This window comes from Sarcophilus harrisii, chromosome 2, assembly GCF_902635505.1.
Source record: "Sarcophilus harrisii chromosome 2, mSarHar1.11, whole genome shotgun sequence".
Classification (NCBI taxonomy): domain Eukaryota; kingdom Metazoa; phylum Chordata; class Mammalia; order Dasyuromorphia; family Dasyuridae; genus Sarcophilus; species Sarcophilus harrisii.
In genome coordinates, this window is record NC_045427.1 from 56,504,396 (window position 1) to 56,517,183 (window position 12,788).

Sequence of the window (12,788 nt, forward strand, 5' to 3'; positions counted from 1 at the left end):
GCCCTGCGCTTCGCGTCCTTGCCGGTCCGCGGCAGTGATGCTCTCTGCCAGGCGCACGTGGGCGGCGGCGGCTCCGTCAGCCCCTCCCCTATGACCTGAGACGCCCCCCCCCCCCCCAATCCGCGGGTCCCCGAACCGCGCGTCCGACCCGCGGGGACCGGGACCGCCCCGCCCCGTGGTCTCCCCCGGAAAGTCCGGACTTCATCGGTCCGGGCCGGCTCCGCCCGGGGAGCCCACGGCCGGGCTCCTTTCTGGGCCTCAGCCCCCTGACCTGCAGAAAGAGAAGGCCGGGCCGGGCGCAGGGTCTCCGAGGGCGGCGGCCCGTGATTGGCTGCACGCAGGCCCGGGTCCCTCCTCCAGGCCGGGGGCGGCCGCGGGGGAGGGCGGAGCTTTGTTACCGCTGGCCGTTTCAGTTAGACTACGGCGCCGTCCGAAAAGGGCCCTGAGCGCGAAAGGGGGCGGGGCGTGAACCCCCCTGTAACCAGCTGGGCTGCTTGGAGAGCCGGTCACTCAGCCTGTGAGAGCGGCCGGCGCCGAGAGGCTCCGAGAGCCCCGCGTCTTGCACATAAGAACAAACCACGCTTCCATGTTGATTTAGGCGGGCGCCTTCTCCCGGAGCCGTGATGAGAGCCGGATGAGACAATGCCGTGAAGCGTTTTGCAAAACGCATTTGTCGACCACCTACTATGTGCCGGGTACTGATGCTGAGTGCTAGGAATACAAGTGAAGACCAAGAAAGGGTCTCTGTTCCCACGGAGCTTGCGGACAAGCAAGACACGGAGCAAGCAAGGAGTTCTCTCTTTCAATTTGCTTTTTGCAAAGCGGTTGGGGTTAACTGACTTGCCCAAAGTCACACTGCCAGTAAGTGTTGCCTGCCGGAGGCTGGATTTGAATTCAAGTCCTCCTGACTTCAGGGCCGGTGCTGTGTCCGCTCTGCCACCTGGACACCCCAAGAGATTTCTTGTAAAGGCCCGAGAATTGAGGGGTCTCGGCAGAAAGTCGGTTTTAAGCTAAGGCTTGGAAAAAGGCGGGAAGGCCACAAGGTGGGGATGAGAAAGGAGAGCATTCTAGGTGGGGAGGATGCCACTTACATACATGGAGCTGAGAGGTCAAGTGTCTCCTCTGAGGAACAGGAAGGGGACCGATGGCATGGACGGAAGAGAAGTAGAGCAGAGGGCAAAAAGAAGGAGGGCTGAGGAAAGGCGATCGGGCAGCTAAGAGATCACTGGCACTTCTGTGGAGTCAGGAGATCTAGAACCAACTGCAGAGTCAGGGAGATTGAGAGAAGATGGCCTTCTTAAGGAGTTGGGACCACAAAAGGCAGAGGGGATCTGGGGACACAGTTGGAGGTTCGGGAGGATCGAGGGAGGGGTTTTTGATCGTGGGAGGTATATGTGTGAGAATCAGCCAGTGGAAGGGAGAGCTTGAAGACAAGTGAAAAGATGGCGTTTGCAAAAGAGAGAGAAGATGGTGGTACAAGGATTGGTCTTGATTAGAAGTGCCACGTAAGTGTGGGGAACGGGAGGAGGAGGTAATGGCAGAAGGCACGGGAGTGACCCGAATTCGGAAAGGAGTGGGGGAGAGGAAGTTCACAGCACAAGCCCTCCATTTTTTCAGTAAAACACGAGGTTCTCAAGTTTCTCCCTTGAAAGGGGCCAGGAAGGAAGCCATAAGAGGTTTGAGAAGGGATGGAAAGGTTTGGGGGAGCTACATCCGCTGCCTTTGTTCTAATGCTGCTGAACAAAGTGGAGAAAATCTGACAGGGTCCACTAGAAATATGTCACATCAACTCAACTGGGCCCTCACCACTGCCAGGCAATCCCTTACACCTCCCTTAACTCACTATCTGGAAAAGCAGATGGTGGGAGTGATCCTTCTATCTGTCTGAAGCTTGGCGGGCAAAATCATCAATGTGATCAGAGGGCAAGAGACACAGTGAAGAGGATAGTGTAGAGTTGAATTGGTTCGCCCATGGGGTCAAGATGGGAAAAAGAGAGCGTGGTTAATTCAGGGGGCATGGACCGGGGAATTCAGGCAACCGAAGTATGGAAGGCGGAGGGAGACTAAGCATCTAGTAGACTGATTAAAGAAAGTTCACAGATATGGAAATGGTGCTTTTATGGATGATGGCAAGATCAAAGTTGGACCACTGGTGGAGGCAGGATGGCAAACGAGGAAGGTGATGACCTGGGAAGTTGGGGTGTTTAAGGGAGAATGGTGACATGCTCTGGTACCCAAGGAGAAGCTGGGAGGGAAAGATTGTGAGCCAGTGACTGGATTCATTGAGGGAGGAAAATCTGGAGATTCATAGACAAGAGCTACCAGGATTCTGATTGGGAATACCAATCAATTCTTCAAGAGCATCTGAATTGGTCTGAGTATTTGGGGGGTAAAAATTGGAACTATATGAGAAAAGTCACCAAAGAGTTCAGATATTCAGATATACAAACATTCAGAGAAGCTTCTTTGTGTGTTTGGAAACAAAAAAAATTAGAAAACTGTGGATGGCCATCGATTGAGGAAATGACCTAACGTTGTAATTTATTAAATGTAATCGAATACTATCGTGTTATGAGAAGGAATGAATGGGAGATACTCAAAGAAATCCGGGAAGACTTTTATGAACTGAATGAATAATAGGACCATAGGCGCAGAGTTGGACGAGGCTTCAGAGACCATCTATCCCTATGTGCTCATTGTACAATTGGCTCAGATGGAAGTAAACATCACTGGGGGAACAATCTGCACAATCACTCTAATTATACGAATGAAAACAATACTACCAGGAAGCCAAACTCAAGCTAATTGCATGACCAATCTTAGTTCCTTCTTCAGAGAAGTGTGTGTGTTCACACTCCCCGCAGTGTGTCAGCTGGGGTGGGGAGGCAAGCGCAGTGGTGGGCTCTGTCCTTGACACATTCAGGACATGGTCTGTGAAAGATAAGTTCAGAGGAGCCCTTGATAACAGTACGGAGAGAGATTTTATACTGGCCAAAAATATATTTTGCTGCCGGGTTTTTTGTTTTTTAATTGGCATAGTATAAAGTCTAAATGTAAACTAGGTAAGTGGAGAAAAAATGGTTGTTTCCTTAAATTTACCTTTTGTTCAGGTTCAAACTCATTTTCATGCTGAACCAGAAGGGTTGTGGGGAATGTCTTGCTCTGAGCGAGCCAGGTGGCTGGGACAGTTGTCATCTCCCTCATTTGCCATCCCACCTCCACCCGTGGTCCCACCTCTGGTCTTGCCATCATCCATAAAAGCCCATTTCCATGTCCATGACCTTTGAAATTCCTTCATCTGATCCCAAGCTACCAGATTCTTAGTCTCCCTCAGCCTTCCATTCCCCAGCTCTGTGAAACTCTGTGGAACCTCTGCCGCTGAACAGAGGGCTCACTCCCAGCTCCCACGGTCAGCACAGATGCAGGCGTTCATCCCTTTGCCGGGTTCCCCATAACTTTTGGACCTTTCGGATTCTGATCCAGAACTCCTTTAGGAGTCTATCCTCATAGTCACGGCTAGGCGATTAGAGCACTGGACATGGAAGGTGACCTAAATTCAAAAACAGCCTCAGAGTGACCCTGTGCAAGTCTCTTCCCCCTCTTTGCCTCAGTTTCCTTATCTGTAAAATGAGGATAATAACTGTATCTGCTTCCCAGGGTTGTTGTGATGATCAAAAGATAATATCTGTAAGTGGGTGCACTACCTTCCCCTTATTCCATCACCTGTCTCTGCTTTTGTCCTCCTAAATATATATTTCCCCCCTAAAAAAAATAAAAATTTAAAAACATAAAAAAAACAAAAAAAAAATTTTCCCTCGCTGAGACCCGTAGTCACTCTACCCTTTTTCTTATTTCCCAGGGCGTCACTCTTTGAAATTGGCTAGTTACCCAGCTCGGTCATATACCCCCTTGTCCTATACCTTTTTTGGGGGGGCTGTGGAGAGACAATCGGGGTTGAGTGACTTGCTCAGGGTCACACAGCCAGGAAGTGTTGTGTCAGAGGCTGGATTTGAACTCAGGTATCCTTATTTTTATGGGAGGGGGAGGGGTAGTGGTCAGAAGTGTTCTAGTCTTTGAACTACAAATCCCAGAATCCATTGTGCTCCGGGATTTTTTCCCCCCCTTCCCCCTCAACCGGAAGCTGGTGTTGCTAGGCGACACCAACTCCCGGTTGGGCCCTGGCAATGCAAAAGTGTGGACCTGGATGGTGACTAGATCGGTGCTAGGGCTGGTGCTGGTGACCCCCGAAGGAGGGATGGGGGCGATGGGAGGGCTGGCGGCCTGAATGTAGGACTGGCTTGGGTCCCTCCAAGAGCGGCGGGGCGGCGTAGGGGAAGGTGACCCCGGTCGGGGAGGGGACACTGGGGGAGGGGCCGACCGGGTGGGGAGAGAGCCAGACTCCTGTGGGGGGCGGGGCGGCGTGGGGGAAGGGAAGAAGAAGAGGCTGGCCAAGGAGCCCCGCCCCAGCCCCCAAACACTGACACGCCCTTCCACTTGCCCCTGCCCCCCCCCCCCCCCCCCGTTTTCTTCTAGCAGCAGAAGCCCCAGCCATGTGCGAGGGACCTTCCAAGATCTCGGGCCCCATCCCTCCTGATCCCACCCTGTTCCCCAACTACTACAAGCGCCCGGGCACACGTAAGTGGCTCAGCAGCGCCCCGCGAGGGGCGGGTGGGCAGGCGCGCCTGGCGGCAGGGAGCCCCAACCCTCCTCCCTGGCTGGCTCTGGGCTGATGCCACTCTGGCCGGGGAGCTAAAGCCCGATAAATAGCTGAGCCTCCCTTCTTTTGTAAAGTATGATGTTCTTTTAGGACGTGGCTAATATGGAAATGGGTATAATCTGTATCCGATCGCTCGCCTCAATATGAGGGGAGACAGAAAAAGAGGGAGACAATTTGGAACTCACAACTAAAAAACAAAATGTTAAATTGTTTTTATATGTAATGAAAGATAAACTTTAAAGAGTAAAGTGGAAGTGGATATTAACATGTAGAACTGATCATGTAAAAAACATGATTTTTATGCCCCTGTTTCACAGGTGGTTGCAAGCAAAGTATTTTCCAGCCTTCAGAGCTGTTCTCTCTACCTGTGAGTTATGATTATTCTAGCACCGCCCCTCTCCTGCTTGCTTCCAGCCCGGAGCCTTGAAGGAAGTGCTCGGAAGCTAAGCCTGGAGCCTCCCTGGCAACCAGGTGCCCCCCTGGACCAGCCTGCTCCTCAAATTCACCCCGGATCCCAGCAGAGCCTGGTGGGAGTTCTGCTGCAGCTCCAGGAGGTCTCGTTGGGCAGCGAGCCGTTGCCCAGGAGTAAGTGCTAAGAGCAGCAACCTGGGCCCCCTGGCACCAAGGAAGCTTCCCTTCCCCCACTGCCACTCACTTAGGCTTGGGGGGCATGGGATGGGAAGCCAGGAAGACCAAGCCCTCAGAGGGAGACAATAACAGACCCATCCCCGGGTGAGGGCCACAGAATACGCCGGAGTCCAGAGCCAAGAGAACAGAGCCATCCATGGCCAACTCGCAGTGTAATTGGGCCAGTCACGGGGGGCAGAGCATGGTGAGAGGCAGCATTTCTAGGGGCCCAAGGCATCCATTTGATGTGGGACAAGTCAGGTGGCGACTTCCATAAAAGGAGGGGCTTGGACCAGCTGATGTTCAAGAACTTAGGAAATTGTCAGGCCTCTGTACCCATGAGCAGGCCTGGCAGTGTCTCCCTGACCCACAGGGAAGGACCTAAAAAACCACGAGAAGGAGAACGTGAGGCGGATCCGGGAGATCCAGAAACGGTGCCAGGAGCAGGAGCGGGGACAAGACCACGGCCGGCCGAAGCCGCTCAAGGCCCTGTGGCGCTCACCCAAGTATGACAAAGTGGAGTCCCGGCTGAAGGCCAAGCTGCAGGTACCCCCTCCCCCCGCCAGCTTCTGACCTCCTCTGCCTGGCTGGGCTGGGGCCAGGGGCTGCAGGGGGAGGAGGGAGGGCTTCGCTTGAGAGCCCGCCTGACGCAGTCCCTCTGCTTCCCCCAGGAGCCATCCCCTGCCTCTGTGCCAGAGCTGCCGGCTTTCCTGCGGGCTTATTCCCGCTGTGGGCCAGGGGTGCAGCCTCGCCGTGGGGCTTCCGCGGGCCCGGCTTTGCCCAGCACTGATGGCTCCCAGCCTCCGGGCCCTGACGCCAAGGTGATGCATCTGCATGGGATGCTGGGGTGGAAAGGGGGAAATGGCAGGCTGGCCCAGGACGGCCACCCATGCGCTCCCCTCTCCTGCAGGGCCAGGGTCCGGTGGTGGACTTCATCACCCACAATGCTCGGACGGCCAAGGTGGCACCTCGGCGGCGGTCACGCTCCCTGCAGTGTCTAGCTGAGGTACGGGAGCAGCAGCGGCGAGCCCAGGAGGAGTACAACACCAGGCAGAAGGGCCACGTGCCCCACTAGTAGGTCCTTGTTGGTCCCTTCTCCGTGCCCCGTGCCCTCCGGCCCCACTGGGGAGGGCCTCAGCCCGGCAGGAAGGGAGACAGAGCCCCAGTGCCCCACCCCACTTTGCTGAAGGGCTGAGGGAGGCCATTGGGTCTGGGCTGGGCATCTGGGGACGGGGTAGCTCGCTCACTCTGCCCTTTGGTAGCCTGGTGGAACGGAAAGATCTGTGGCGCCGGGAAGCTGAGGAGCGCCTACGAAATCAGCCCGACCCCGAAATACCCCCAGGCCATACCATGATGCCCGAGAGCCAGCGCCTGAGCACCCTGAAGTCCCTTCTCCAGAGTGAGTGTCTGGGCCAGTTAGGGTCGGGAGACGCTAGGGAGAGGGAGCCAGAAAACTAACTTCCTTCCCCCCAGTACCTCACTTCCTGCCAGCCTGATCCCCTGTGACTGCGGTCCATGTGCAGCCAGCCTGACTCCTACTGAGTCCTGGGGTCCTAACTACGAGGAGGGAGCTAGAACCCTGTACCCTGAGCCCTTTTCTTTGTCAGAACAAGAAGAACTGCTTAAGGAGCTGGTGCTGTTGCCTTCTGGAGCCGACTCCCTTCGAGCCCAGAATCACAAGGCTGAGCTAGAGAAGAAGCTTTCCCAGGTGGAGGAGGCCCTCAAGATCTTCTCCCGACCCAAAGTCTTTGTCAAGATGGATTCCTGAGCTCTTCCCCTCTGACCCACAGGAAGGCCACTGGAAACCCCTCTGCCCTTTCTGAGTGGTTTGAGGGGTCCTGAAAGGGAAGGTTCTCGCACTTGTGACCCAAGTGTACTGTGGTAACCCCCTGAACCCCTCCCCAAGGGCAGCAGAAGGAACAAGCCCAGGGAGCCACCGTCAAGAATATTTTTCTGTTTTTAAATTAAACCTTTTTTTACATGAACAGTGACCCCAATCTCCTTTCTCCTGACCTCTTCCCAAGTTAATGTTTCTCTAGAAATGCCAGGCTAAGTGGGCATGGAGGCATGGAGAGGGGGCTCTGTCAGCCACATCAGCCAGCTTTGGGGGGAGAGTGACAGTAGGACAGCTATTCCTGCAGGACCCAAAGCTCAGCAGCTTTGTCAGTTCCGGGGAGTCATGCTGAGAGGGGTCCCAGGCCCCTTGGTGGCTGCCTATGGATGAGGGCCAGGAGAAGCTGCTGCTGAGAACAATGACAGTGGGACAGCACAGCCCACAAGACATCCTGGCTCCTTCCTCTTCCTCTCCCTGAGTCCTGGGAAGGAGGAAAAGGCCAGCTCTGGCCCCTGCAGGCCTGGCCCCCTTATGGCATTTGTGACTCAGCTGCCCCCAAAGAGCTTTCCCTGTAGTGGAGAAGGGCTAGTGTTTTCTAGAAAAGCTTTAATATTTCACAGATGGAAGGACGTGTGAGCAAAGGCCCCGCCTCAGCTCATGAAAAGGCAGCTCCCCGTCCGGCTGCCCGCCAAGAGAGAGCTTGGGACCGGGGAGGGAGGCGGAGGTCGAGGAGGGGCACCTTGGGGGACCCTTATCCCTCCTTGGCCCCGGTGTCCACCAGCCCAGGCAGGGGCCAGAGGTGTGTGTGAGCAGGACAGCAACCCCAGGGTTCGGCCGGGCAAAGCCCGAACTATAGGGTGACACCACTGCCATCTTCCCTTAGACTGCCCCCCCGGGCAGGGCTGGCCCCGTCCTGACTGTCCAGTGACTGTAAGGACCCTCGAGAGCCAGGGAGTGAGCGGCTGGGCCGCAAGTCCCTGGGGGAGGGGGCCGGAGGCGTCCCGTTTGGGCAGGGCGGGAGGTAGCCAGGCAGCCCATGGCTCTCGATGACCAGGTCACTGTCCTCATCGCTGTCTGGCTCGGGAACTTCTGCGGGAGGGAGGGGCGCGGTGGGCTGCACCCCCGCGGGTCGGCCCGCCCCGGCCCGCACCACGTTGTTGCGCTGGTTGGCCGGCTTGACGGTGACAATGAGGTTGTGGCTGTTGGCCACCATCATGTCTGTCACCTGGTCCAGCGACTTGCCGGCCACATCGATGCCGTTGACCTCCAGGATTTCATCACTGACGGCCAGGAGCCCGGTACTCTCGGCCAGGCCGCCCCGCACCAGGCGGGAGATGAAGATGCCGGGCACCTTCTCCAGGCCTTGGGGCGCCACGCGCACGCTAACGCCATCCCTGATGTAGAAGCCCAGCGGGCGGTCCGAGCCGTGCTTGTGCAGCTTCACTCGCCGGTGGCTCTCAGGCAGCAGGTCCACGTCGATGACGGAGGAAATCTGACGGAAGTCCTGGGGAAGGCTGATGAGGAGTGGGGGCCGCGTCCGATGGGGGGCCGCGGGCCGGAGGAGCAGCCCCTTCTTCCGGCGCTGCAAGGAGTTGGAGGTAAAGGCCATGCCCGTGGGATCGGCTTCTGCTGTGGGAGGGAGCGGAGCTCAGGATTGTCCCTCGGGCAGCTCTCCCCCACTAGCCCCCGGGGCCTTCCTCAAGTTAGCTGGCTGCCAGCTTCTAGGGGAGTTCTCTCCTAGGGACTCCTAGAGAGAGAGCTCTCCCCTTCCCGCCTCGCTTTGCCCAGCACCTTCTCTGCAGGCCCCGGGGGCTCTTGGCCCTGCTTCGGAGCCAGGGCTGGCTTCCCTACCACCCTGCCCCCCATGCAGCCCCAGGAGTCACAGGCACAAGAAAACAGAAGAACCCCACTGGGGATAATACTGGGGGGGCACCAGATCAAGAGCATGATTTGGAGTCCCAGGCTCAGGGTTCAAATCCTGCCTCTGGTGCTCATCAGCTGTGTGACCTTTGATAAGACCCTTCCTTTCACCTCCTTTTCTTTATCTGAACGGACAGAGATGGAGCAGATACTTGTTTCTTTGCATGTTTGACCCAATGAGCTCCAGTGAGGGTGGCAGAGAGCACCTAGCTGCCCAGGTCACCGCAGCCCACCCTGTGCTGCCTGAAAGTCCTCTTCCCTCTGTCATAGGCTTGTCTGTGCTGATCCAGCAGCAAAACCCCCCGCTGTGACAGACCGTGACGCCCCCCAGACCACGGCGCCCCACCCCCGTGACAGACCCTCCCCCACAGACCACGTCGCCTCCCCCCCGTGACCCCCCCCAGACCACGGCGCCCCGCCCCCACCAGCGCAGGGCTCTCACCCCTCTTCTGCACCAGCAGGCGGAGGGGCGGGTGCGTGCTGGCCAGCGCCCGGTGCAGGTTGTCGTCGTTGGTGAGCGGCAGCAGGTCCCCGTGCACGTCGGTGTAGCCCAGCAGCACGTCCAGGCCCGGGATCTGGTGCACGGCCCGAAGCAGCCGGGAGAACTCCTGGAAGCCTCCCACCGAGGCTCGGGGCAGGGCAAAGCGCCGGAACTCGGCATCGAACTGAGGGGAGGGGGCCTGAGTCAGGCTCCGGGCAGCCTTGGAGAGGGGCCCGAGCCATCTTGGCGGGCAGAGCCTCCCCCGTGCCGGACACGCGCGCACACGGACACGCGCGCACACGGACACGCGCGCACACGGACACGCGCGCACACGGACACGCGCGCACACGGACGCGGACCATCCCACCCCAGCCCGTGTCCCCTCCCCTGGGAGGGGACCTCGAGGGCTCGCGGAGGGGGGGGATCGGAGCCTGGAGGGTACGCCCGGCAGAGCAGGGAGCAGCGAGGCGCTGCAGCTGATGGGGGGTGGGCTGAGGGGGGGCGCGGAACGAGTGGGAGTCGGTGGGGGAGCTGAATGCAGGGGACAGCTCCGGGAGTCCGCAGCAGCAGCAGCAGCAGCGGGAAGCCCGGGCTGGGCCCGGACCCCACCCCAGGGGCTGGCTCTGTATGCCCGGCAGGGGTCCGCGGGCAGCGCCGGCCCCCGCCCCCAGATGCAGGCCCCGCAGGGGCTGCCGCCCGAGCGGCCCAGGATGCGGGGAGAGAAGGCAGGCAAGGGAGGACAAGGAGGCAGAGGCGCGGGAGGCGGCCCGGGGATGGAGAAAGGGAGCCGGGACCCGGCAGGGCGGGGGGGCGAGGGGCACGGGGCCGGGGCCCTTACTTTGCTCTTCACCTCGATGATGCTGTCGGGGCTCCGCGCCGGGGTCCGCTGAGGTTTGGCCATGGCTGGGCCGGGGCCGGGCCGGGCCGGGGCTGAGGCCGAAGCGGCGCAGGTGCACAGCCCGGCCCCTCCCCGGCTTCCCCCGCCCGCGCCCTGCAGCAGTGCCCGCCCCGCCCCCTCCCCGCTCCCCTCCCTCTCTCCGCGCTGTCCGAGAGCAGCTCGCCCCAAGACTGGGGAGGGGAGAGGAGGGGGGGAGGTGGGTACCGACCATGACGTCATCCGCGTGGGGGAGGGGGAGGCGCCGAGCGCCCGCACGGATGGAACGCGGAGACAACGTTCCCTAGGTAACTGGTGGGAGGGGGCGGGCCGGCGGCCCCCTGCGGCCCCAGCGGGCTCGCGCGTGGGTGTGTGGCGATGCGCTTCGCCCCCCCTCCCTCCCGGGCCCGGCGGGGCTCTCCGCGTCCCAGTCATTACTCGCCGCGGGCCCCGTTTCTCCCCCGGTGCGGGGTGGGGGAGGGCGGGGAAGGCCACGGTGGCCCGCGCACAACCCCCCGAGTCCTGACGCCCCGATCCCCGACCCAGCGAGGCGGCGCCGCCTAAGCTCCGCTCCAGCGAAGGCCGGTACGGGGGACGGAGGGGCCCAGGCCGGACCCCCACCCCCAGCCCCTCTAGGATAACCCGCGCCGGCCCCTGCATTCGTTGGAACAAAAACTGCTTAAACACCCACTGGAGGAAGGACTCGATGGAGGGAAGACGCGGTCCCGGCGCTTACAGCCCCCCGGGGGTACGGAGCGCAGGTGTCCGGGCGCCGGGCGTAATCTCGGGAGACTCCGGCTTCGATCCTGGCTGACGGCTGCCAGCTGCGGGCGAGTCCTTTTCTGTGAGGCAGTCTTCACATCTGTGAAATGGACACAGTACCTGAACCACCTGCCTTACAGGGCGGCGCCGCAGGCAACTCTCACCGAGCTGGCGTTATGGCACAAAGATCTCTGTAATAAACGAAGCTACCTCCTAATTAGCGAGGTGCAGAACAGAGCTGTTGACGTGGTCCGAGGAGGGTGTCATGACCAGCCGAGGGAGGGGGAAAGCCTCACGATGGAGACTTCTAAGTTGGCGGGAGGATGCTTCTCCAAAAAGAAAAACTCTGTATTGTGTGCCCTGAGGTCAGTCACCGACCGTGGAGTGCCGAGGGGGAATAGAAGGTATCTAAGGTCATTCTAGCTGAGTCTTCACAAGTGCAGTCGCATTCTCTCCCTCCCTCTCTCTTGTTCTCTGTCTCTATCTCCATCTTCCTCCCTCCCTCTCTCTTTCTGTTTCTTAGTCCCCCTCAGTCTGTCTCTAGGGCTCTCCCTTTCTCCCTCTCCCCTTTTCTTTCTGTCTCTTTCTCTCTCTCCATTGACCCAATCTTTTCCTTAAAGTAGCCCTGCTTTTCATCTTTCTCCAGCTGCTGGCAAAACTCTCAGTTATCCCAACAGGTAAAGACCTTATGTTTTGGTTTCCTAGCAATGCCCTCCGCAGGCTTGGCCATTTCTAACTATGACTAACTGCTCGCTGCTCTAGAAGTTGCTCCAAGTAAATGGGGGTTTCATGGTGCATTTTTGAAGCTAGCAATATTTCCTCACTAAAATATTAAGTCGCACACATATTAAGATGCTTAATATTGAGCGAGCTAAAAATAGGGCTTATTTTGCTTCACTTTACCCAGAGTACCATTCCTCCCCAGTAGCTCCTCAGACAAACTTTTATGGCTTCTGTCAAATGTCATGAACACAAAAAAGGCTAGAGGAGTTTGGGAAAATGCTGCTGTAAGTCGTGAGAGAGTTATTTTAAAACATTTCTATCTCCACAGGACTATCCTCTCCAAAACACTTGGGAAATAGGGTAAAGAGCTGGAAGAGAGCTCTGAGAAATTCCTTCTATTGATAGATAAAATTGGGATGCAGAGAGAGGAAGCTGTCTAGGATGGCACAACTATCAGAGCAGAGCTAGCCTTTGAACTGGAGTTTTCTGACTCCAGATAATCATAGCTTAGCTCTGTGTCAGGCACTTGATAATTGTCTCATTTGACCCTCACAACTCTAGGAACGAGGTACTATTATTATCCCCATTTATAAATGAGAAACGTGAGAGATAAAATGACTTGCTCGGGATCATACCATTAGTGTCTTGTTCAGTTTTGTCTGACTCTTCGTGATCCCCTTTGGGGTTTTCTTGGCAAAGATACTGGAGTGCTTGGCCATTTCCTTCTCTTTATGACACAGATGAGGAAACTGAGGCAAATAGGGCAAAGTGACTTGCCCAGGGTCACACAGCTAGTGAGTGTCTGAGGCTAGATTTGATCTTGACTTCAGGCTTGGTGCTTCAGGTTGCT

The 12,788-nt window shown here is 57.9% G+C and overlaps 2 protein-coding genes across 15 annotated transcripts; one reads left to right on the plus strand and one right to left on the minus strand.

The window, feature by feature from the left end:
- The first annotated feature begins 140 nt into the window (after positions 1-140).
- ENKD1 (enkurin domain containing 1) lies at positions 141-7,766 on the plus strand. 13 transcript variants are annotated; one of them, XM_023495050.2, is made up of 8 exons: positions 141-861; positions 4,534-4,635; positions 5,132-5,302; positions 5,718-5,890; positions 6,016-6,165; positions 6,255-6,418; positions 6,607-6,743; positions 6,952-7,766. In XM_023495050.2, the coding sequence occupies exons 2-8, from the start codon at positions 4,551-4,553 to the stop codon at positions 7,110-7,112; spliced, it is 1,041 nt and encodes a 346-aa protein (XP_023350818.1). In that variant the 5' UTR covers positions 141-861; positions 4,534-4,550; the 3' UTR covers positions 7,113-7,766. The 13 variants fall into 13 exon arrangements, with proteins under 13 accessions (XP_023350818.1, XP_031806132.1, XP_023350819.1 ...); XM_031950272.1 differs by having other exon boundaries at positions 4,537-4,635; XM_012540317.2 differs by lacking the exon at positions 141-861 and adding an exon at positions 4,037-4,337 and having other exon boundaries at positions 4,537-4,635.
- A 22-nt stretch (positions 7,767-7,788) lies between these two features.
- Positions 7,789-11,362, minus strand: PARD6A (par-6 family cell polarity regulator alpha). 2 transcript variants are annotated; one of them, XM_031950265.1, is made up of 3 exons: positions 10,418-11,362; positions 9,541-9,763; positions 7,789-8,804 (listed from the first exon to the last, which is right to left on the minus strand). In XM_031950265.1, exons 1-3 carry the CDS (start codon positions 11,111-11,113, stop codon positions 8,029-8,031), a joined length of 1,695 nt encoding a protein of 564 aa, XP_031806125.1. In that variant the 5' UTR covers positions 11,114-11,362; the 3' UTR covers positions 7,789-8,028. The 2 variants fall into 2 exon arrangements, with proteins under 2 accessions (XP_031806125.1, XP_031806124.1); XM_031950264.1 differs by having other exon boundaries at positions 7,789-8,807.
- Between the last annotated feature and the right edge of the window lie 1,426 nt (positions 11,363-12,788).

What these genes read in the sequence shown, in the direction of transcription:
- ENKD1 (XM_023495050.2), top strand. Translation starts at nt 4,551, where the DNA reads ATGTGCGAGGGACCTTCCAAGATCTCGGGCCCCATCCCTCCTGATCCC. An exon ending in CTACAAGCGCCCGGGCACAC is followed by an intron (nt 4,636 to 5,131) that starts GTAAGTGGCTCA and finishes GCTTGCTTCCAG; the next exon opens with CCCGGAGCCTTGAAGGAAGT. An exon ending in AAGGGCCACGTGCCCCACTA is followed by an intron (nt 6,419 to 6,606) that starts GTAGGTCCTTGT and finishes GCCCTTTGGTAG; the next exon opens with CCTGGTGGAACGGAAAGATC.
- PARD6A (XM_031950264.1), bottom strand. Translation starts at nt 11,113, where the DNA reads ATGCAGGGGCCGGCGCGGGTTATCCTAGAGGGGCTGGGGGTGGGGGTC. An exon ending in TCATCGAGGTGAAGAGCAAA is followed by an intron (nt 9,764 to 10,417) that starts GTAAGGGCCCCG and finishes CCCTCCCCTCAG; the next exon opens with TTCGATGCCGAGTTCCGGCG. An exon ending in CCTGCTGGTGCAGAAGAGGG is followed by an intron (nt 8,808 to 9,540) that starts GTGAGAGCCCTG and finishes TCCCTCCCACAG; the next exon opens with CAGAAGCCGATCCCACGGGC.